The 24947-nt window shown below is 43.3% G+C and overlaps 1 protein-coding gene across 1 annotated transcript; it reads left to right on the forward strand.

The window, feature by feature from the left end:
• The first annotated feature begins 10610 nt into the window (after positions 1-10610).
• DYRK3 (dual specificity tyrosine phosphorylation regulated kinase 3) lies at positions 10611-24467 on the forward strand. The gene is made up of 3 exons (XM_004425094.3): positions 10611-10759; positions 12617-12728; positions 18350-24467. The coding sequence occupies exons 1-3, from the start codon at positions 10683-10685 to the stop codon at positions 19922-19924; spliced, it is 1764 nt and encodes a 587-aa protein (XP_004425151.1). The 5' UTR covers positions 10611-10682; the 3' UTR covers positions 19925-24467.
• Positions 24468-24947: the final 480 nt, after the last annotated feature.

Consider the following 24947-nt stretch of genomic DNA (forward strand, 5'->3'; position numbering starts at 1 on the left):
CAAGAAGCCCTGTAAAGAGGTCTGTGTGGAGAGGAACCAACCCACTAGCACCAACTTGCCAGCCTTGTGACTGAGCCAACTTGGCAGCACAGCCTCCAGCCCTGGCAAGTCGTTCCACCCCACAAGTTTTCAAATTTTCCAGCTGAGGCCCCAGCCACCAGGAAGCAGAGATTAGCCATCGCACCGTGCCCTATCTGAATTCCTGATCCACAGAAACCATGAGATAATAAATAATGATTGTTGTTTTAAGCTATTAAGCCTGGGGATGGTTTGTTATGCAGCAAAGGAAAACTAATACAGAGACCCAAGCATTTCTCATTCCCAGTGCATCCTGAAATAGCCAATTAGTCCATGTCACTGTAATGGAATCCACAGCTGTGTGCAGTCCAGCTGTTCTCCCAGGAAATCATCCTCCACTGGCTCTTTTGCTTACGATGTGAAAATTGAAAACTTAAAAGCCTAAGATGTTTGACTAATGCAAAGTTGGAGCAGATGGGAAAGGAAGGAGCTCTAATCATAAAATCTTTGCTATGAAATCTGTGGCTTTTTATAAATGGCGAGGCCTCACTAAACTCACAATATAAAAGGGGACACAAGAGGTGAAGATATGCACACCAGGGGCTTGCTCTTGCAAAATAAAACCACAAGGCAAATTTGAAGAAGGTAGAGCTCTCCCACGCCCAGCACGCCACTGCTATGTTGCTCAGTCTTCCTTGCTGGGTGGGAGCCAGTCGAGGCCAGACACCCAGTCTGAGAACAGCTGTACCCACATGCCCGGGGAGCTCTGAGCTGTACCCTACCTCAGCAGGATGAAGACTTTCTTTGTGAATTTGATGCCCACCTGTCTTTTCTCTCTTCTTGGGACTGCCTGAACTAGATATTCTGCTGGGCTTTTAAAAATCCCCTTTCTTTGGGCTGGCACTGGTGCCCTAGTGGTTAAGTTTGGTGTGCTCTGCTTTGATAGTCTGGGTTCAGTTCCTGGGTGTGGAGCTACACCACTTGTCTGTCAGTGGCCATGCTGTGGTGGTGGCTCATGTACAAAAAGAGGAGGATTGGCAGCAGATATTAACTCAGGGCGAATCTTCCTCAGCAAAAAAAAAAAAAAAAAAAAAAATCCCCTTTCTTCTTTACCGCCTCCACCAAACTCATATCCCTCAAAGCTAATGAATTTGGAAGGTCCCAGATGAGGCCTGTAGGAGCCCTCACACACCGGGAACTGGGCAGAAAAAGATTCTTATAGCTGCTCAGAAGTAAAACCTTTTACATCTCAGAAAGTTAGTTATTTCCTTGCCTGGGATAGGTCTGGAAAGGACTGATCTGAGGTGAAGATCTTCCCCCACAACCTGTGGCAGAAACCTGCCATTGGAAACTCAGAACCTAACAGACTCTGGGAAAACTCCACAAATGAAGGAAACCTGCCTTAGTAGATGACCCTCATTCCCAGGGACCTTTAAGCTCTGGAGCTGGATGTCTGCGGCAGGGAGAAGGGAAAGGCCAAGTGCAGGGGGATTGAGGGGGAATGGAAGTGCTGCAAGTAGACATGGGCTTCTTGTTGTGGCTGAAAGAGGGAAGACCAGGCAGGGCACTGGCGGAGCCTTGACTCAAAGCCTGGGGCTGAGTCCTAAACTTCAAAGTCAGGATTTCAAATAGTACCTGACCCTAAGGGAAACATTCCTTTTTAGCTGATGCTTACTGTACTTTTGGATCCTGTGATCAAACCTAGGGCTAGAACTGCACAGATCACACAACAGAGGCTGTAAATAAAAGAGGCCCGGGGACAAGCACTGTGGGTATTTTCCCGAATGTCATTCTTCCTCTAGTTTTGTGCTCTCTACAGCAACGCAAAGCCCAGACAGACTGCCTTTTGTTTAATATTTCCTTTTTGGAGGGTTGAAGGCAAAAGAATTTCTAGACTCTGGGACTGGGCAATGCTCCTGGAGTACGGGAAGGTCTGACTCGTAGGGGTGGATGTACAGAGGGGTAAACTGTGGGGGAGAAGGGTAGGAACATCAGCCTCATGTCTGCAAGTGTTGGTGTCTACTTCCTTTGCTTTGAGAAGAACTGGACAGACCATCTTTGCTTGGCTCAGTGATCTCAGCCCAGTCTAGGGGTGGTAGGCCCAGCCTGCAGAGAGCCTGTATATTAAGGGTGGAGGCGGGCATTGGCACAGAAGTATCCATTCCTGCTAGTCACAATGCCCCATTTCCCTGCTTATCTACCCACCTTCCGCTCCACTGTCCCTCAGGCTGAATAGGATTAATGACAGAAAGGAAGGCCACATAAAGAAGGGAGGCAGGGGTTGGAGTGATGCAGCTACAAGCCAAGGCGTGCCAAGGATTGCCAGCAACCACCAGAAGCTAGGAGAGAGACATGGAACAGAGTCTCCCTCAGAGCCTCCAGAAGGAACCAACCCTGCCAACACCTTGATTTCAGACTTCTGGCCTCCTGAACTGTGAGAGAAATAATTTCTGTTGTTTTCAGCTATCCAGTTTGTAGTAATTTGTTACGGCAGCCCTAGGAAACTAATACAAGGAAATAAAGACGTGCTCACAAAAAGATCTCCATTTATACAATGTTCATAGGAACTTTATTCATAAAAGCTCCTAACTAGAAACAGCCCAAATGTTCATTGGCAGGTGACTAGATAAACAAATTGTGGTCTAGCCACTTAGTGGACTCCTACTCCTTAACAAAAAGAATGAAATACTGAGATATGCAACCATATGCGCAAATCTCAAAAGCACCATGTTGAGAGAAAGTCGCCAGCAGACACCCAAGAGTACGTACTGTATAATCTCATTTATTTGAAGCTCAAGAAAAAGCAACACTGATCTATGGTGGTCGTCTCTGGGGTGAGATAATTAACTGGAAGGGGGCACAAGGGAACTTTCTGGGATTATAGAAGTAGTCTATATCTTAATTGGGGTGTGAGTTTCATGGGGGTATACATTTGTCAAGACTCATCAAAATATATTAAGATCTATGTATTTTACTGGCTGTAAAATTTACCTCAAAAAATTAGTAATTAGGGGGCTGGCCCAGTGATGTAGTGGTTAAGTTCATGCACTCCACTTCAGCAGGCCGGGGTTCACAGGTTTGGATCCTGGGTGCAGACCTATGCACTGCTTGTCAAGCCATGCTGTGGCAGCGTCCCATATATAAAGTAGATGGGCACGGATGTCAGCCCAGGCTCAATCTTCCTCAGCAAAAAGAGGACGATTGGCAACAGATGTTAGCTCAGGGCAAAACTTTCTCACAAAAAAAAAAAAAAAAAATTAGTAGTTAAAAAAATCCAAAAATTAAGAAAGGATTTAGGGAATAAGATTATATGCAGTTGAGCGTGTACAAGGGTTTGTGTTTTAGGGAGAAGGCGGGAGAGAGGTGTTCCTCAGGGTGATTTTTCCAAGACCAGATTTTGAGTCTAATTCAAGGTATTTCAGATGAAGATTTTATTCTCTATAGGTAGGGGTGCCAGATTTAGCAAACAAAAATATAAGGAGCCCAATTCAGTTTGAATTTCAGATGAACAATTAATATTATTTGAGTATAAATATGTCCCAGATATTGCACAGACATACTCACACCCTATCTGCACGTCCGGTGGTATAGTGGGAACACCTTGATGACCTGTGAGGTCCACCCCTGGAAAGGCAGGGAGAGCCAGTGAAGAAAGGACTATTTAGGAAAACTGGATGGAAACTGTTAAATTCCTGTGATAGGTATACATTCCATGACTGTGAGCTGAGAACATGACTCTTGGTGACTGAAAAACAAGGAGGGGCAGGAAGAAGAAGGGGCACTGCATGGGGATCATGGCTGGGGAGGATGCAAGTCAGGATCCTCCATGCACCTAGCAAAGGGCCTGGCCTATAAATGACTCGATAAATGTTGTCTGGTTGATTTGGGGGCACACATCAGGCGGACAGGAAGCTGAAACCATGGTGTGGGGATCTCTTTAATGTTTATGGTATTTCCTAGGAAGTTTGGGTAGTCTACAAATAAAGCCATTTGTTTAATGGAAGACTGTATGAGAGTATGCAATGTCTTGCCTTCTAATCATCAAATCCCAGGGAAAAATAAAAACATTCTCATTGCTCTTTTAGAGATCAGTTTTAAAAAGTCGAATATCCTTCCCATTACTCTCCATGACATTTCCGGGAACACTTGATATGAGGACGTACTGCTCTTACTTCAATGTGCCTTTCTTGAACTTCATGCTCAGTATGGTTAAGGAGCACAAACCAGATATATTATAAGTAGAATTTTTTTAAAGATGTTTTTTCCTCATTGAAAACTGTGATTTCCCACTTCAGTAGTGCTGTCTGTATCCCAGAAGAGCAGCAAAGGTAGGGGGCTCAGGGGTGGGAGCAGCCCCTCGCCCTCTGGACAGTAGAGAAGCCCATGAGGAGCTCTGCAGGCCTGAAAGAAGAGGCCACTTTCCAGGGCCCGCTGGAAACATGTTTCCTGGTCTCTGTGGCTCCCTGAGGGGACTCAGCCTAGAAGGACTATGTTTCTAGGCTTCACGGACAAGAGCAGACTTTTGTCTGAAAAAGCAAGCAAGCAAACGAAGGTGAAGACACCCCTGCGTCAGGGTGACCAGCAAGTACAATTTTGAAGAGAGTAGCGGATATTAAGACAGGGATTTCTATTTATCGAGGAGTAGTTTCTAAAATTCTGGTGCCACTGACATCTTAGCTGAGAGCCTACTGTGTGCCAGGCACTGTGCGTGACATGGGGAACATGAAGGTTATTGATAAACAAGTCCCTGTCTCAAGGAGTGAGACAGACCCATGCACACATCATTATAATCAGGGCCAGTGGAAATACCTGGATTTCCCTCAAACCCAGATATTTGCTCATTTGTTTAGAGGAGGAGCTGAGCAGGGCAGAGGAAAGGGCAGAAAAGGAAGACCTCCAGGTTGCAGACTCCCAAATCCCTGCAGACAGCTGGATCCACCCTCCTCAGAAGGCAGTTTAGACATCACCAGTTTTTCTGAAAGCCTCTTGGGAGTCTTACACTTGTCCGCCTTCTGTTCCCACAAGGCACTTATCCAAGTATTTCTTCCAGGCACATATGGTTGTCTCCATGAGGGTAATCCAGATAAAAACAATATTCTCAATCTTTGTACATTTCCAGTTAATTTTAGCTCCCCTAATGGAATTGCTTCCTGGGAAAATGTTTGACCAGAACATCCGTTAATCCAGCTTTTATTATCATACAAAGAGGTACATGAAATTAGAGGATTATGAACATAGAGACATATCGGTAGCGCCCTTAGTTGCTGGTCTTAACTGATCACCCATGGGAAGTACTTCACGTATTGTTTCACAGAGCATCGAGGGTATTTTCGCGGGGGAGGGCAACCTGCCTTCCCTCATTCAGCTGACATAGTGAGATGCATTTCAAAGCCTGATGTCCAGGCATTTGAGATTTGGGAAGGTGAAAGATTTCCAGTAGCCAGGTGACCCTGATGTGGATTTTCAGGATTTAAGTGACATAGGTAAAGCTAACTTCCAATGTCCAGCTATAGTAGGTATCTGTTGTTTTTGCTGCCCAACATCCATTTGTCCCTTTTCTGGAACCCACTGTGGCAATTTTCCTCTGGAGAATCACGATCTCCCTAATTCTCTGTCCAATGCACTTCAGATGACACTGCTGCTGGCTCCAGGTGGCTCAGTCCTGATCAGTCAGAGCATTGGATTTGATTCAAGGATGGGCCCATTCAAAGCCAATGAAATACAGTGAGACTTTGTGGGGACAATTAAAGAGCTTTTCCACTGAATCGATCCTGGAATTGCTAGTAGCCATCATGTTTGCACAGAAAAAGCCTGAGAATGAAGCCAGCATGGAGGAGTAGAGAGCCAAGAAATGAAGAGAGAACAGATACACACCACACCTGAATTTAGCCCTACTGCTTTAAAGAAAATTGCAAAAAATGTTTATTATACATTTTCTTTAAGCAGCTTCAGTTGGGTTTTTTGGTACTTGCAATAGACAAAGTCCTGACCTGTATACTAGGTAAGAGGGGGAGGAATGGTTTCCTTGGCCCAGGTGCCATGAATGGAGTAGGCCTAGTGGGCTTCCAAGATCCAGGGGACCCAGAAGCACTTGGTCTCCAAGGTCTACACCAGTGAGTTCCAAACCCAGTTGATGAACAACAGACACAATAAAAAGATCAGTGGAGCTCCTTACCAAGAAATTCTTAATCATTAGATCTGGTGGGATGGTGGGTAGGCAGGAATTGATATTTTTCAAAAGTACTCATATCATTTCTCTATTTCAGCACCCTAAAACTTAGTGACTTGTTTTTATTCTTAAATAATGTTTTTAAATTATTTTAAATAATTTAAATAAATTAAATAATATTAATGTTTTTATTATTGTATTTTATTATTTTTATTAATAAAAACAATTTTATTTGCTCACAATTCTCCAGGGGCTGTTGACTTGTTCCTTCTGCTAGCATTGCGTGGCTGCTGTCATTTGGTAGCTCAACTCTGTGGGATGGCCTCTCACTCAACTTGGCTGGATAGCCTGGCAGTTGGTGTTAACTGAGGACTCTCCACCAATCCAGCTCAGACTTGTCTACATGGTGGTAGCATCTAAGAGCATGAGAGAGAATCTGTAAGTTCTCCTGAGGTCTAAACTCATAATCATGCAAGACCAATTGTGTCACATTCCATTGATCAAAGCAAGTCACATGGCAAGCCAGATTCAAGAACTGGGAAAATAGTCTCCACCACCTGATGGGAGCAGCTGCAAGACTGTGTGGCCACCTTTAATTTACCACAGTAGCCAAGGTTCTTAACCTTTAATGTAACAAATTACCACAAACTTAGTGGCTTAAAACAACACAGATTTCAATCTTACAGTTCTGGAGGTCAGAAGTCCTAAAATCAAGCTGTTGGCAGAGCTGTGTTCTCTCTGGAAGCTCTAGGGGAGAATCTGTTTCTTTGCCTGTTCTGGCTTCTAGATGCCACCTTCATTTCTTGACTCATGGCCCCTTCCTCCATCTTCAAGACCAAAACCAAGCGTCTTCAAATTTCTCTCTCTCTCTGACTTCTGCTTCCATCATCACATCTTCTCTAACCCTCCTGCCTCCCTATTCCATTTTATAAGGACCATTGTGATTACATTTGGCCCATCTGGATAATCTAGGATAATCTCCCCAACTCAAGATCCTTAACTTAATCACATTTGCAATGTCGCTTTTTGCCATTTAAGGTGACATATTCACAGGTTCTGGGGATTAGGATATGGATATCTTTGGAGGACCATTATTCTGTCTACCATATTTTGGACTCTTAGATCAAAGGAAACTGTATTTCACAGCATTCAAAGGATCCAGTGATCCTGGGCTACCCTGACAGGCTCAGGTAATACAGGCAGTATACAGGCAGACAAGGGACTGGGTTTAGAATCAAACAGACCAGGGTTTGAATTCCAGTTCACCACACACCAGCTCAGTGAACTTGGACAAATTATTAATCTCTGAGATTGTTTTCTGAAGTGTAAGATGGAGATAATACCTATCTCACAGGACTGTTTTAAGTTTTAAATGAGAAAATTTATATAAGCATTTCAGATGGTACTTGGAACATAATAAATACTCAATAAATAGTAATAATGATTAGAAAGAGTCCTGGTTAGGTTTTAAGATTTCAGAAATGTAGTTTCATATGGCCCCTCAAGGGCTGTAGGTGGAACTGGTCATGTTGACTCAGGAGGAGCAAGTGAAAAGAGGTGGCAGAAATTTGGAGAAAAGAAAAATATTTCTGGAGTGGGGGATTAATAAGGACAACCTTCAGGGTTTAGGAGACACAGAACCAAGGATCTACTGTACTAGAAGCAGCATAGGGATTTTGTTTGTTTTATTGTTGTTTTCAAGATTCAGAAGCATTAATAGGTGCATCTTTCAAAGCTTGAGGGAGAGAGGGAGTAAGAACAGGAAGTGCATGAGGTTCAGAAAAGAGACAGTTTTCTGAGGCTCCAGAAAAATGAGACCCGGTTTTAGTGTTTCAGTGACCTAGATTTCTGTGTTTCTGAAAAAAGAGCAACACATGTTTCTTGAACTCAGGTGAATTTTAAGGTTGATACACCTTGTGGAAAAGGGTGTGTTTCACAGGTTCTCTCCAAATGATTTTTTAAAAATCCATTCCAATTTTGTGATTCATAATGTCATACTATGCATTATAGCACATCATCCTGCAAAGAATAATTCATAGCAATGAAATGATTTTAAACTTAACGGAACCCACCAACAGCTGTTTCATCACAAAATTCCATGTGAGTGTGGCCTCAGGGATATTTTCTTAATCTATGCATTTGAAACTGCTGTGATCACATTCTGAATGTTCCAGTGAGTTTTGAAGATCCTGGAATAGTTCTATTTTTTCGTTTGTTACAGGTTCCTTATTTTGCAGAGGTATTAGAACTGGCTTCAAAGGACAGGCAGGCATCTTATATGCTATTTGGCTAATCCACAGTAGGTAAATCTCGCTTTAGCTGAGTGGAGAAAGATAATGGCAGTTTTGAACCACTTTTGAGTGGGGCTTTGGAGGGGAAGGAAGGGCATAAATGGGGTGGAGGCTGCTCAAGAGCTGGAGAGCACAGCACAGCAGCTTAGCCGGCGTGTGGAGGCTCCTGCTAGAGCCTGCACTGGGCTTTAACCCAGCCATTCTGTTAGGAAACAGGGGTTCTGAAGAAATATTGGGAAGGTCCTGGGTCTTGAAGGTCAGAGAATTTATGAAGCTCCAGCACCCTCAAGGAATCCTCCCTCCCTTGATGGTAGAAACAATAGGCTAGAGATAAATGAAGCCTCTGTGTTTCCCACCCCAGGGGCAGGAAGGCGAGCAGGAATGCTTCAGGTTGGCTCACAGAGATATGTCTGAAACATGTCTGAAACCCAGACCAGAGAGGCAATCCTCTCAAAGCAGTGATTCAGAATGAGGTAAGAAAACTTGTGGGGGCAAGTCCCCTGTGAATGTGTAGGGCAGTAAAGTGGTCTGAGGTGTCCACGTAAGTACTAAGAACAGGGATTATTTAATAAAATTTTGCAATCTTAGAGCTGGAAGGGACCTCAGCAACAACCTAGTCCAAACCTTTTGTTGCCATGGAACACCTTCTTCAAACAAAAGCTTCCACAGGTGTCCAAAAACAAACCCATATGAAGGCAGGATTGCTCTGGTTTGAGGGAGGTTAAAAAAAAGCTTTTTCATAAAATTAGAAAAATTTTAAAAATCGTCATGGAAGAAAACCTTTTTATTCATATCTATATTGTAGAGAGGCTAAAGCAACATTGATTACAAAAAATAAAGTTCTCCAAATAGACACATTCTTAATCTATAAAGTGAAGAGCCTTTGGATTTTAAGGGCATTTTACCTTGGAGGCATAAGAACAGGGACTAGGACTCTCAATCACCCGGAAACGAGCCTTGGATGGAAATTTTCAGATTTGTGGATTATGCTATGCTGGTTTGGGACAATGAGCCCCCAAGCCCCACCAGGTGGCGCCCGTGTTCGGCATTTTGAGAACGTTCGGTTCTCTCCTTGAGGGTCAGATGGCCTGGTGCTTTGTAGGTCAAGAAAACTACACTTGTGATCTTCTAGTGTAACCTCCTTCCCTCTCACTTTAGTTTCAACCATCGAAATCCGTTTAACATTGGTGTTACTGAGGTGTCTCAACTTTTCAGACAATCAAGAAAAAAAAACCCCACACATTCCAAGGAAAAAGACAGGAAGAGCCTTTCATGCGACCTGGTGCAGCAGGAGAAAGGCCTGGATTTTGAGGACTTCTAGTTCAGGCTTCACCAACTACATGATCCTGAGGAAGCTCGGCTACTCTGGCCTCGGTTTCCAGATCCGTAAAATGGCTCGTTGAGCCCTACCGTCGGTGGCATCTCGTTGCAGGAGAGTCAGACGAACCTCGGCTTAAATTCTCGATCCTAGTTACATCTGTAAGAGAGGGATGGCATCTGGTATGGCTACTGAGATTAAAGACGACAATGTTCGTAAGCGCTGGCATAGTGTCACTAAGTGGGTTTATTATTAATGCTTTCTTACGTGGCTCATTACCCTCCGGGGGGCGCCCCTCGGTTTAAGAAATTACGCATTTTTAAATTCATTTTTACTCATATTCACGGGAGGTTTTAGAACTCATGCAGCAACGAGCTAAGGGACAGCAGACCGTGCGGGACGGGCCGCACTTCTGAGGTAGAAATCGGGGTCTATTGCAACTTTCACAACTCCTCCGCAGGGCCTGCCTCTCTCCCTCCCCCAGCCGCGGCCCCCCGGCTTCAGCTCGCCACCCCACAACGGCGGCCGCCAGGACCGCAAAGGCCCGCCTCGAACGCCCCCGGAGCCGGCGCCAGGGCCCCAGGCAAGCGCGGGGCGGTGCGGGAGGCCTCGGGCCCCGCCCCTGTGCGTCACCGCGTAGTTGCGCAGAGGCGTTTCCCGGGCGTGCCGCGGTTGCTAGGCGACCACACGCTCCCCCTCCCGCCCTGCCGCTCCTCGCCCCCTCCCGGCCCGGGCAGTCGCGAGCGAAGGCGCCCGGAGCTGCAGTGTCTGGACGCGAGTAGCCGGGGAGGTGTCGCGGCCCGGAGGCAGTCGCCCGGCGCAGGTGGACGCTGCGCGCCGGACTCTCCAACCGCCGCCCCTCCCGCGGGGGGTCCCGAGCTAGCGGATGGGAGGTACGGCTCGCGGGCCCGGGCGGAAGGATGCGGGGCCGCCGGCAGCCGGACTCCCGCCCCAGCAGCGGAGGTAACGGCGCCGCGGGGTAACGGGCTGGGGGCGCCCGAGCGAGAGGCTGGCGCTGGCTGGCGAGGTCGGGGGCGGGGAAGGCCTGGGCTGGAGGTTGAGCGAGCCCCCAGCAGGAGGGACGAGGGAAGGGATCTGACCCGCTCCGGGAACTGGCCCACCCTGTCTCTCTCCATCAGCTCCCCTCCTCTCAGCCCACCAGAGAGGAGTTAGGGGAGGAATTCCCACCCTCGGGATTATCTCTGAAGCCCAGATCGGGGGTATATGGTAAGGAACGCTGAGAAGCTGGGACTTTTTAGCAAACTGAGGGATACGGGGAGCGATACCCTTCAAAGACGCCTTGTTGCTCAGAGGAGATAACCGAGAGCTGAACTCTTGGGGCTTTGCCTTGAGGGGTGCGGTCTGGCTTCGGATCTGCAGATGAGGGGCTCTACTGAGGAGGGCTGTCCGTGGATCCTATTTTGAGAGTCTCCACCTTACATTGTATTTTACACCTAAATGGAGAGAAGGGACCCCTCTCCGCTTCATTTGCATGGAGACTTCCTTTGAGTAATTTCCTCTGGCTACTTATAGGAAATCTTGTGGGTCTTCAGTGCATATCTTTTTTCTGTAAACGTGGATGCCTGTCCTATTTTGTTTGTTTTTTTGATTCATGCTGTTGGCAAAGAGTCAGTCGCATCCAGAATTTTTGGTTGTCAGTGAAGCAGTTCCCGTTAAAGATATAAATAATTTTATCAGAATGTGAGCATGTTTTAAAAACGAGAACATTCCAAAAGTATTTGCAGTGGGTTTTTTTTTTTTTACTGTTGGTATTTCTATAACACATCAGTTAAGAAAACTCTGTAACTAATTTTGCAAAACAATTTTTAAAGGCAGCTAAAATATTCCAGCATATTTTAAAAGATTTTTAAAAAATTATTCCTCTATGCAACCCAGCATCGGCGTTGTAGTCATAGTATACAGTGAACACAATGATACAGACAAATGCTGATGTGTGTAGCTGGGGAAATCCGTATTCTTGGTGGCAGGTGAAATATATTATTCAGGGCCATCTTGTGGATTAAATAAATCCTCTCCATCTTTTGTGTTCCCTTGCTTTGGTGGAGGCACAGTGTTAACAGAGAAATGATCCTTAATCATTTAGCTCCCACCATCTGCCAGAAAATGAAGTGGATAAAGAAGTGAAATTCAGTACATTTTGTAATTTAGAGAATCTCTTTAGTGTAATATCGTGTAGTATAATCCCTTTTGCTGTAATGTTTACCATATTTTTCTACAAGTTAGGTAGGTAAGTAAATAAATAAAAAGAAGACAGCCCTGAGAAGGCCTTTTATTTCTTGCCTGTAAGACCCAGAAGTGTGTGGATGGAACTGTTCTTCCCATCGTGACATGTGGAAAACGGGCTCAGAGAGGAGGGTGGTACAGCCAGTGGTAGAGCTGAGATTAGAATCCAGGTCTCTGACTTTGAAAATACAGTTACCTCTGCCTTTTTTTTTTTTTTAGCTTTTAGGCTTCAGATTCAAAGTAGGCTTCATTTTCAAGTAATAAATTAAGTGAGATCCTTTTGATAGTCCCTATTTTTAACAACATTCAGAAAGTAAGATTTGTTTTAACTATTTCGAAATACAAACCTAGAAATGCTATGCTTTCTTTTAATAAAAGGAATAAAAGAGTTTCCTCTGTTCCTCTGCCAAATACCCCAGTTGTTTGTATTCAGTGCCAAAATACAGTGTAGACATTTATTTGTATTAATTATTCTTTGTAGCAGATATGAAGCAGTTAAGGCACAGGATGTTTTGGAAATACCAATTTATGTACTTCAGTTACTGACAGATTTTTATCTATAATACTTTCAACTAGATTGGGTGATGGTGTCTATGATGCCTTTATGATGATAGATGAAACCAAATGCCCACCCTGTTCAAATGTCCTCTGCAATCCTTCTGAACCACCTCTACCCAGAAGACTAAATGTAAGTAAATGAAGTAATTCTTTGCGCTCTAATTGTTTTGGAAAGGAGGAAGTGCTACTTAATGCTCAAGGTACAGTTACATCTCGCTGGCAACCCAGACTCTCTTTGCTTCCTTTTGGTTTCTCTTGACTTTGGAGTAATCATTTCTGTGGTCCAAGGTTAGCTTTTCAGAATGATTTGGGTTTGGAGCCCACCTCTTCCTTTCAGTCACGGGGATAAATACATGGCATCAGTAAAGAAATAATGTGCTACCTTTATTTAGGTAATGTTTATTTTTTATACAGCAATATATACAGTGTATTACAAAGACTCATTTTAACAAAAACAAGGAATAGAAAATACCCCTGAATTCATAGATCTGCAGATTTTTTTCCTGCAAGATAGAAATGCAGTCCTAGCTTATTAATATGCTAAAGAGAACCATTTTATAGATGATGAATAAGACCTGAATGGTACAGCTTGGTTTTTGATGCATTTAATCATTTTGGAGCTTGCAGACATTTAGCTTTTGACTCTGCTTTACTTAAGATAATAAAAAAATTAATTCACATTCCCTCAGCATACACAGAGTAGTAGGGAGAGCAGGGTTTGGACAAGTTCCATGACAGGAAGAAGCTCGCCTGTGACTTTAGAATTTGCTGCATATATCATCTAATGAACTAATTGAATAATTGAATAGATCAATTTGTAGTATTTCTCCTTCATATTTCTGTGTTTAGGAGGTACAGTTGTTTCTATATTTAAAAAATTACTTGCATTTTTCATAGCCCTTCCCAACTTTTTGTCGGCTTTTGCTGTTAAAATCATCCTTTTAACTACTTTCAAAGGGCAATGATATTACAGAGTACTGTGAGCTAAATATATTTGGAAGGCTAGTCACCCTGTTTTTAATCTCCTCTCTGGAATATGGTAGGTTTCCTTTTCATTCTCTGCAAGTTTATTTCTTTAAAATATAAACACCTCTAAGAACTCCAGAACAACATACTCCTTGTGTTGACCATGGGATTTCTTGGTTACTTGCTGCTAATTAGCACATCTCTATAGGAGACTCTTTGCAATTGGGCTGGTACATTAATATATGACTTACAGTTCATTTTACCTTTAATTCAGAGTTGGCCAGTGCTAGTCACCTTCCAGTAGGTCCATTAAATTGTGTGTTTCAGGATCAAAAATGAATTTCTTACTGTATGGTATTCAGAGTAACACTTTTGAGAAACACAAGATTTTAGATTTTAGCCCAATGGTGTCTTTGCAAACTTCGTTGAAAAAAATGCTCTTTGACCTTTTAGTTACACTTAGAGTTCGTTATGCCGTGACTCCATCCAAGGCCCTACTGCTGTTTTCACAGTGTTTTAGCTCCCTTATTTATCCAAGGTGCTCATACATGCTCACCATAAACTGTAAATCATCTGCTCATGAGCTTTTATTGGGTTAAGCTTTTGTGTTGCAGAGATTTAGGGTCGAGAGCTAGGAAAGCATAGTGTTTTATATCTGGATGAGAAGGATATTCCTTTTTGAATTTCTCAACAAGATCTTTAAGACTTGATTAACACAGTGGAAGATTCTATTTGAAATGTCAGGACCCCTCCGAGTTAACAGTGTGTGTGGAGCATCTTAAATGAAACATGATGAATCCAGCATGATCTGTCTCTGGATGTGATAACATAGATAAAATATTTGGTATAGTTGATCGTGAACATTGCTGGGTTATTGTGATTATAACCTTAGACTAGAAATATCTATACTATTATACTTTAACATGTGTGAAAATTAAAGATTCTCCTAGAACAATGGAAGGAAGATTTTATTTATAGCATGGCAGACTTGATACATAATTGATTTAGGCCAGTATTTGAGATATTTACGGGAAAGGAAAGAAAGCTAAAGAGAGAACCCCTCCCTGTGTGGAAAAATTCCTTCCTGGAATTCTTCAGATTCACTGGAGATTCGAACCTTGATAATCCATAGTGGACTATATCTGAAGTGTTGCATTCTGTTCTGGGAGCCACACTTCAGGAGAGACCTCGAGAACAGCCCGTGCTGAGAAGGTGAATATGAGAGTAAAGGCAGTCTGCCACAAGTTAGGGGAGGCCGAGGATGTAATGGGGGTGATGGACCTAGAGAAAAATGGTGGGCACGGGACAGGCCCTTTTAGATATCTGAAGGGGTTTTACATGAAATTTGGACACTTGTGTGTAGTTCCAGAGGGCAAAATGAGACTTAATTTGCAGGGAGAGAGATTTAGGCTCACTTTAAGGAAAAACCACAGCCAGAAAATCAAATGACATCTTTAATCTTATTGTAATAGTTCTAAGAAAATTAGATTTCTGTTGTATATGTTTGTAGTGATGTTATGTACCTGAGACCCTCTGTTTATCACAAACAGAAATGAAGACCTCCAGAGCCAGCGCAGGGCTGCGTGTAGGCAGAGTAGGTGAAATACCTAGGGATGACCTGGATCACACATCCCTTTCCTATCAACTTGTCGTTGATGACTGCAGTTCGTAGAGAGTCGTTCCTTTGGGTTAAGGCATTGATCTTCTGTTAAAGTTCAGATATCTCTGGAGAGGTAACACGTTAAATCATATAGCAAGTTGAAAGCAGGTTTTATGTGGGGGAGAGAGTGGGTGAGGTGTTTCCATGCATCCTAAGGGAAGGCCTGTTGCCGGGGCCTTCGTGGAGCAGAAGGCATATTTAGTGCCAAATGTCTGGTGGAGAGAGACTCTGGAGATACGGAGGAAGGCACCACAGAGAGAAGAGATAAACTGAAAGGGGAAAGAGGGTGTATAGGAGTTTAAACCTTAATATGTTGAGAATTTTGCCTGTTACCAGTGTTTTAAAAGTGTTTTATAGTTTGGAGGGTCTTTCACGTATGTATTATTAATTATAATTTGATTCACACAACATCATGCAAGTAGATATTATTGTCCACATTTTACAAATAAAGAAACTGAGGCTGAGAAGCTGGGCTAAAGGTTAAGCAACCTGCCTGGGGACCTATGGCTTTTAAGCAATATAGCCAGGACCCCAGCCCAGGCCTCCTGACTCCATATTAGTTCAGAATGTGTCCCCAGTGGGCCGGCCCTGTGGCTTGGTGGTTAAGTGCGCGCGCTGCAATGCTGGTGGCCCGGGTTCGGATCCCGGGTGCGCATTGAGGCACCACTTCTCCGTCCATCCTGAGGCCGAGTCCCACATACAGCAACTAGAAGGATGTGCAGCTATGACATACAACTATCTACTGGGGCTTTGGGGGGAAAAAATAAAATAAATAAAAATCTTTAAAAAAAAAAAAAAAAAGAATGTGTCCCCAAGGCTGTAGCAGTAAATATTTAGGTGCATTTAAGTTAGGTAGTAAAAAATTTAAGGAAAACTGGCTGAGATGCATGCAAATGTTTGGTTTTGTTATGTAAATATACCTAAAACAAAACAATTATAATTTCCTAGTTCAGCCAAATGTATCTCCTGATAGATTGTAATACCTTGAGAACACCTGTTTTTAACACTTATTATAATAGTGAACAATAAGTGTTCATGTGAATGTTGGGTGGATGGGACCCTCTTCTTTTTTTTCATCCCTAAAAACAGGAATAGTTATTTGACTTAACTACTCATAAGAAAAATGTTGCATTATATTTACATTGTAGCAAGGTATTTAGATTCTATCAGCAGGCCTATTTTGTTTTCTTGACTGGTGATAGTTCTCTATTTTGGTATCAGAGATTTTTCCTCGTCCATGTCTCACCTGTTTATTTAAAAAACTAAATGTCGGGGGCCTGCCCCGTGGCATAGTGGTTAAGTGCACTCTGAGCTGCTGGCGGCCCGGGTTCGGATCGCGGGCGTGCACGGACATACCGCTTATCGGGCCATGCTGTGGCGGCATCCCATATAAAGTGGAGGAAGATGGGCACGGATGTTAGCCCAGGGCCAGTCTTCCTCAGCAAAAAGAAGAGGATTGGCATGGATGTTAGCTCAGGGCTGATCTTCCTCACAAACAACAACAAAACAAAAAAACTAATGCCAAAATGTGGCTGCAGTTGTACTGGCTGCCTCACTTTGTGTAAGATTGTGTGATACCTCATTTTTGTTACTATAGTACTCTGTAAATGTGTACCTTGATTTTCTGCATTTATAACTAGATTAGGAGCTGTCTAAAGTATGCCAACACTTAAATTTTTTCATCCTTTTTTTGTTGTTTGTATTTTCATCTTTTATATTATTATTTATTTAGGTAATAGGCCAGGTATTGTTTGCTTAGGTTGTATTAAAATTCTGTTTTTTAAAGGTTTGGCCACTTTGGATAATTACTTGTTAATTTTTATCCTATTTTTAGAGATTATAACTGTGGTCAGAGCTTCTCTGGAATTATCTACCTCTGATTGTAGAGGCTCTCTGTCAGACAGATCAGGGTACAATTCTTCAGCGTCCACTAAGAAAAATAGATGTTCTTTGAAGTATCCCAGAATTTGTTTTTGTGACGATGGATTTAACCTCTTTTTTTTTTTTCCTTCTAGCACCTTCTTACATTTTTCTTAGTATTTTTTTTAGTGTTTGGCTTTTTTGCTTTTTCTTTTTCTCCATCTAATTTCAAAGAATCTTGTTTCATTTCAGAGGAATAAGTAGAGCTTTCTTCTGTGGGTTACTGTTCCTTGTAGGAGAAGGTTAAGCAAAATCGAGTAAAAAGAGCAGTACTCCTTTATCCTGTAGGCTCCTGCTGTGAAGAGTAGGTGTCTGTGTATATGAGAGACAGACTCTTATCTCTTTAGGAGAGTTTTACAAGAAGCACCCTGGGGGCCTTGGATTCTCACGGTTATTCATCAGATATATAAAGAATTGGCCTAGATGGTCTCAAGAGTTCTCTGGCTTAGAACTTCTGTGAACTGAGCTAGAAGGCTGCAATAATTTATATGGGGACCTGGGAGTGGATGACGGGGTGTTGGTTGATTCTAGGCTGCAATCAGCATTCAGCCCTTTTGGAGGGTGCTACAGGCACTAGAAGGACCTGCTGCCCCCGGACTGACAGAAGACCTGGGTTCAAATTCTGCCTCTGTTCTTAATAGTACTTCATCATTTACAGAACACTGCAATATGCATTATTTTGATCCTGCTATATGCCCTTAAGATTTGGGGAGATACTTGAAATAATTAGTAAACAATATAAGACAGTATATATATATATATATCAAGTGCCAGATTATGTGGTACAAACTCGAAAAGCTGCAGCTAAGATATGAGGTTAATTAGGGCTTGGAGTAGTTCTAAGTGAAAGAGAGAGGACCTGAGTTGGGCCTTGAAAGAGTGTAGGATTTGAGTGGATGGGGTGAAAAGAGTCTCGGTAGAAAGATACCTGTTAGAAGGAACCGCATGTTTGGTGTATGGGGAGAAGACCATCTTGTCTTGAGCAAAGCAGGCGTATAGTGGGGTTGGGGTGGCCGTAGCGCTCAGCGAGTCTGAGAAGTAATGTAACACAAGTTTATAGGTACTCCTGCTTTTCTCGTATCACCTCTGGGTCATTTTAACCTACACAACTGGACGTGTTTTGTTGTTCAGTCAGGGGGAGGATTCTTTCATCCTTCCACTATTTTTAGTGACTTTAACGTTATATTCATTTTTCTTTTCCATAGATCACCACTGAGCAGTTAACAAGAGATCATACTCAGCGCTTTCTGAATGAAGGTGAGATGAAGGTAGAACAGCTGTTCCAAGAATTTGGCAACGGAAGATCCGATACTTTCCTGTCAGATGGCATCAATGACTCTGAAAAATGCTCTCCTACTGTTTCTCAGGGTACAGGTTCAGATAGCTTGAATATGGTAAAATCCAGCAGTTCATCCAAAGCATCCAAAGTGGTGCCTCTGACTCCAGAACAAGCCCTGAGGCAATATAAACACCACCTCACTGCTTACGAGAAGCTGGAAATCACCAATTATCCAGAAATTTACTTTGTGGGTCCAAATGCTAAAAAAAGACATGGAGTTATCGGTGGTCCCAATAATGGGGGGTATGATGATGCAGATGGGGCCTATATTCATGTACCTCGAGACCATCTAGCTTATAGATATGAGGTGCTGAAAATTATTGGCAAGGGGAGTTTTGGGCAAGTAGCCCGGGTCTATGATCACAAACTTCGACAGTATGTGGCCCTAAAGATGGTGCGCAATGAAAAGCGCTTCCATCGTCAAGCAGCTGAGGAGATCCGGATTTTGGAGCATCTTAAAAAGCAGGATAAAACTGGTAGCATGAATGTTATCCACATGCTGGAAAGTTTCACCTTCCGGAACCATGTTTGTATGGCCTTTGAATTGCTGAGCATAGACCTGTATGAGCTAATTAAAAAAAACAAGTTTCAGGGTTTTAGCATCCAGCTAGTACGCAAGTTTGCTCAATCCATCTTGCAATCCTTGGATGCTCTCCACAAAAATAAGATCATTCACTGTGACCTGAAGCCAGAAAACATTCTCCTGAAACACCATGGGTGCAGTGCGACCAAGGTCATTGACTTTGGGTCCAGCTGTTTTGAGTACCAGAAGCTTTACACATATATCCAGTCTCGCTTCTACAGAGCTCCAGAGATCATTTTGGGAAGCCGCTACAGCACGCCTATTGACATATGGAGTTTTGGCTGCATCCTTGCAGAACTCTTAACAGGACAGCCTCTCTTCCCTGGAGAGGATGAAGGAGACCAGTTGGCCTGTATGATGGAGCTTCTAGGGATGCCACCGCCAAAACTTCTGGAGCAGTCTAAACGTGCCAAGTACTTCATTAACTCCAAGGGCCTGCCTCGATACTGTTCTGTGACTACTCAGGCAGATGGGAGGGTTGTGCTTGTCGGGGGTCGCTCACGTAGGGGTAAAAAGCGAGGTCCCCCAGGCAGCAAAGACTGGGTGACAGCACTGAAAGGGTGTGATGACTTCTTGTTTATAGAGTTTTTGAAACGGTGTCTTCACTGGGACCCCTCTGCCCGCCTGACCCCAGCTCAAGCATTAAGACACCCTTGGATTAGCAAGTCTGCACCCAGACCTTTGACTATTGAAAAGGTGTCAGGGAAACGGGTAGTAAATCCTGCAAATGCTTTCCAGGGACTGGGTTCCAAGTTGCCTCCAGTTGTTGGAATAGCTAATAAGCTTAAAGCCAATTTAATGTCGGAAACCAGTGGTGGTCTACCTCTGTGCAGTGTACTGCCAAAACTGATAAGCTAGTGAACAGCCATATGCTCAGAAATGCATATGTGTGTATTTTTAATTATCTTACAAACCTGAAAATGGAAAAAAAATACAAGCCCATTGGTGGATATGCTTTTGTTAGACTAGACTTCTTTTTTTAACAAGGCAAAACATTTTTATATGACTGTAAAAGAACTCTTCAAGGGCTAATTATCCAACCAGCTTGTATTGGCCATCCTGGAATATACATTAAATGACTTTTTGTAGGTCAGTGCATCTTTGTTATTATCGTCAGATGGACATCAGCCTGTGTATTCTGTTGACTTAAATCCCTTCCTCTCAAGATAGAAGGTATACCAAGAAGTATATCCTGATCACTCCTCGCTTCTCGTTTCCCTCAGCATCTGTTCTGGGGGGTAGTTTGAGTCGTGGCTGTAGTGATGGATGAGGGCCAAAGCTAGGTCTCTTGCCACCGCAGGCCATCCTGAGGGCTCGTTCTAGGTGGTTCTAGGTGAAAGGGCTCACAACAGACTATGGGCTCCAGGAAGCTGTTGGTCACCTGGGGAAGTGGTGTCACTGCTTCTCAGTGACTCATTTCTCCTCCCTTCAATTCTGTGACGCGTGATGTATTTATGTTATTGTTATTATTTTATTATTGTTTTGCCTGTGATTTGTTTCCTGGGCACTCAGAGCATTTTGCAGACATCTTGTCACCTCACCAAGTACTGATTTTAAAATGGAGTCGTATCCATCCCTCTGCCATTCTTCCAAGGAAGATAAAGCATCTCTTTTGCCCCAAATAACCCAGAACGTTAAAGGCAGAATCAGCATGCAAATGCGGTTCCCCAGTTTCTTGGAACCCTGGGGACCAGCCTACTGTTGCATTTTCACAGACTCTCTTATGAAAGTCATCGCGATCAGGTGAACCTAACTACAGTTTCATTGGGTTCCCTCTCTTTCTAGCTCTCTGCCACCCTAATGTGCCACAGTTTTCCCACTTTCAATTTAAACCCAAGACTATTCCCTAGATTCTGAGTGAACTTCAGTTAGAAGAAAATCCAGAAACTACTGGAAATCCGTTTCATTTTCCTTCATTTCATCCTTTTTCTCTGCTAAGATTTTAGCAGTGAGGGCTGGTAATGAAACTACTTACTAGCCAAGTGTTTTCCTCCGAGAAGTGGAGAAGGAATGAAAACTAAATAAGTCACTGCTATCTTTTATTTTCTTTCCTGCCCTTCCTCTACTTTAGAGAATTTAGTCTCTGTAAATTCCATAAGATCAGAAGGAGGCTCTTTTCATTGGGCAACACAGTAACAAAAAGAAGAAAAATGCCCAGTGGCTTATTGGTTAAGTTCCTGTGCTCCACTTCGTTGGCCCAGGGTTCGCAGGTTCGGATCCTGGGCACGGACCTACTCACTGCTTATCAAGCTATGCTGTGGTGTCACATATAAAGTAGAAGAAGATGAGCACAGATGTTAGCCCTGGGCCAATCTTCCTCAGCAAAAAGAGGAGGGATTGGCATCAGATGTTAGCTCAGGGCTAATCTTCCTCACAAAACAAAAGAAGAAGAAAAATGCCATGGGCATGTTATTTAAGGAACTTTTGCCTTATCCAAAAGAATTCCTGATTGCTACGGCACAGGCTATAAAAAATGGGAATGAGCAAATGTCCCGAGTGTGGCCTCAGCCCCCCAGGCACAAAGGCCAGATGGCAGGGACAGTTCATACTGAAGCCTCGGTCTCTTAAAAATGGGGATGTCCTAGTACTTTTGGTGACTGAGCAGCTGGACTGTTTAAAACCTTAATTATTTCCCTTACTCCTGGTTTACAGAAGGCAGCGGAACAGGTCCCTGTAACTGGAGAAGTTTAAAAATCTCTCGCATTATCTAGGCAGAGCATATGTTGAGGTCGTTTTGCCAGTTGTTATCAGTGGGGAAGACCTGCTCTCGTAAGCAAGCTGTTGAAAGGACTGCTACCCCAAACACGAGCACTGAATTCCGGTGTTTGTGTTTTTAGTGAGGTCTCCTGTGTCCGCAGCACTGTGTGACTTCAGAGAAAAGGGAGCTATGGCTGAGGTTGGCATGCGGTCTGTCTGTACTGAGTGAACTGTGAGGTTACTGAAACTTGCCTGAGTGACAGGACATAGACAACCCAGTGACACTGTAGACAAATTCTAGAAAGCTCTGGGACACTGAATGGATGTGTTTCTGCCTAAATTTGGCAACCTAGAGAGTGACGCAGAGCAGAGTCATTCAGGTTGGCACGCCTGTCTTCTGCGGGCCAATTCAAGTTTGGGAAGAGTGGGCTGCTTTAAAACATGGTGGTGGTTGTGCCAGATGGATTTGGGGAGGTTTATGAGTGGGTTTCAAGGTTAGGGACAATTGTGGTTTTTAGAGGCTGTCACCCTGTGCCCCCTTTTTTCAGCCACTGTTAAATTTTTGCTGGGATCCCTGCCCAGCCATAGCAGGGAGTGACTGAATGGGATCAGAGTTAGTGCAGGGACTCAGACTGGCTTCCTCACTGTCACCAGATTGTTCTTTAGCTGTTTTTGTTCTTATGGTCATTTCAATTAAACAGGTCATGTTGGTTGGCTTCTTTTACTGATTTTTAAGTTGACAAAATCAACTGAGTTTCCACATTGTTATTGACACAGTGAAGAGAGTTGGGTAGGATTTTTTGTTTTATTTCATTTCTAAAATCATTTTTTTTCAACATGGGAAATTGGCTAATCCAGCTAATACTTGCTCATCTTATTAGACTCGGTCCTACATCTGCCCTCACAGGGATTGATCTGTTCACTCAATCATGTACTATCATGATTTCTCCTTATATTAGAATGTAAGCTTCAAATGGGCCATTGTCTTCATGATGCTCTAAAGCATCAGAAAGGTTGTGATGCTGTTGATCATGTACAGATGATGGAGGTTCATTTCCCACCATGTAGCAAGAGTGTGCTCACCTCTTGTCTTATTGTAAGTTGATCCACACAGTCAGTCTCCGATCTCTTCTTTTTGAGAAACGATAACTGGGAACGGGTTGTGTGAGGCCACCTTCCTCTGGTCAAGTATTTGACGCTTTGATAATAGTGGAAAGAAACATGCAGCCATAACCTAACTATGACATAAAGATTCTGTTTGTGTCCCACAGGGGCTCTGTGAAAGAGGAGAGAGTCTAGCCTGGATCTTCTTCCCCAAAGGAAATTGATTTCTGACTATAGTAGCATGCTTTATTCCTAGGTGTTTTAAGGAAGTTTGGGACAGACAAGTTAGCTGGCTAATGTCATTATATTTTAGTTTTCATGACATTTAATCTATTAAGAATGAGATTTATTGTGTGATCAAAAAACAGAACAAAACAAATGATTAAATAAAAAGTTCAACTGTGAAACAGTTTGGATCTGTAGCAGCTGGTCGTGTTGAAATACTTTCTGTTTTGCTTAATTCCTAACTAGACATAATTAAAGTTAAATGCTAAATTTTCGGTAGCAGCTGATAAATGGTTTTAAGCTTTTCTGACTAACAGAATACTCCTACTACTTTAGTGAATCATGAAAAACTCTTTCTCATTTATTTTTACTTATTTCTCTTGCATCTGTTATTTGGTGTCATCAGCACAGAAGTTGGAAAGGTGACAATGATTGTTCCAGACTGCCTCTGTATGCTTTTTCTCCTTTGAGAGTTAAGGATAAGTACTTACTCTTTGAACCAGGTGGAATTGCCATAACATGTCTTCCTCCATCTCTTCAGTCTCGCCGGGGATGACCAGTCTGTAGAGTGCTGTAATTTACTATATGTAGAGCCACTGCAAATGGCCATGATATGAACAACCTGGAGTCTTCCAAATAAGGAAAGAGACAAGGCCAGGGATTGGCAAAGCAAGGAAGAGTTGTCCTCTGCCAGGAATCAGCCTCCCAGTTTTAAATAATATTTTTAATATCCTCTTATCAATATGTCCCACTTTCATATTCAACGTATACTTCCTAAATCCCAAGATTTTAAAAGAATTTGCTTCCACACCTGGCCTTCAACCATAATGTGATTAGGGGTAATCCTTTCCAATTGTCTGTGAAATTATGCCTGCTAATTTCAGTGAGACAAGTTTTTAAGAGTCACAGTGAACCCCTCCATGTAAGGACTAAAAGCTCTCTCGTCCCTGAAATCCATAACCCCTGAGATAAACCAGAGCTACAAATATATCGTCTAGACTTTGAAGGAGAGGATATGATTCTTAATATAGCTCACCAACCACTAAATCAAGCTTAGACTCCTAATTTCTCTGTAACAGAAGCCTGCCTGACTGTTGACTAGAAAGATTCTCACCTTTTCTGCCACCGCGCAAATAAACTAAAAAGAAAGGACTGCCCCAAATCTGGCCAGATGGGGGCCTGTGGCCGTTTCAGTTCAGGATGTCGGCCTCTACAGCATTGGGTTTGAATCATTGTGGTATCATGGGATTCTATCATTGTTATTTGAATCTGCTGACACACTTCCTCTGGAAAGGGCATTTTGGCATGGATGAGTCAGTGTTTTTTTATTTGGGGGTATTTGTTTTTTAAAAAATAAAGATGAATTGCTTTGAGAGTTTTTCAGCATCTCATCACTGTTTGAAAGCACCAGGGCTGAGCTCCTTCCTGGCGGGCCCGGTGCTGTACTCTGCCGGGTTCCCAGTGGGGGGCGTGCCCGTCACCGGGTTCTGGGCTGGGCTTCAGGTGCACCCTCCCTAACTAGATGACATGACAGAGAAAGAAAAGGCTTGAAAAAGAAAATCTGGAAAGGGAAAAGGAGTGTGATGGGAAGCAGCCTTTCAGAGCTTCTGCCTATGATGTTCTTTAGTTCCCAGAGCTTCTGCCCATAAACCTGGCCTGTGAAGAAGGGACGAGGGAAACCTGTTGGTACTCAGGGCTGGCCATCTCCCCAGGGGCCCTACTGTCAGCTTTCCCCTCAGGAGTCGTCACATCGACCCTCTTAGGGCCCAGGCTGAGCTTAAGGGTGAAGCCTGACACGCAGCTTCAAGGAAGCCAGCTTATTTGGGAAGTTTTGGGTGTTTTTCTCAGGCCCAGG

The sequence above is a fragment of the Ceratotherium simum genome, chromosome 2 (assembly GCF_057802395.1).
Source record: "Ceratotherium simum simum isolate JZ-2026a chromosome 2, ASM5780239v1, whole genome shotgun sequence".
In the NCBI taxonomy this organism is placed as follows: Eukaryota; Metazoa; Chordata; class Mammalia; order Perissodactyla; family Rhinocerotidae; genus Ceratotherium; species Ceratotherium simum.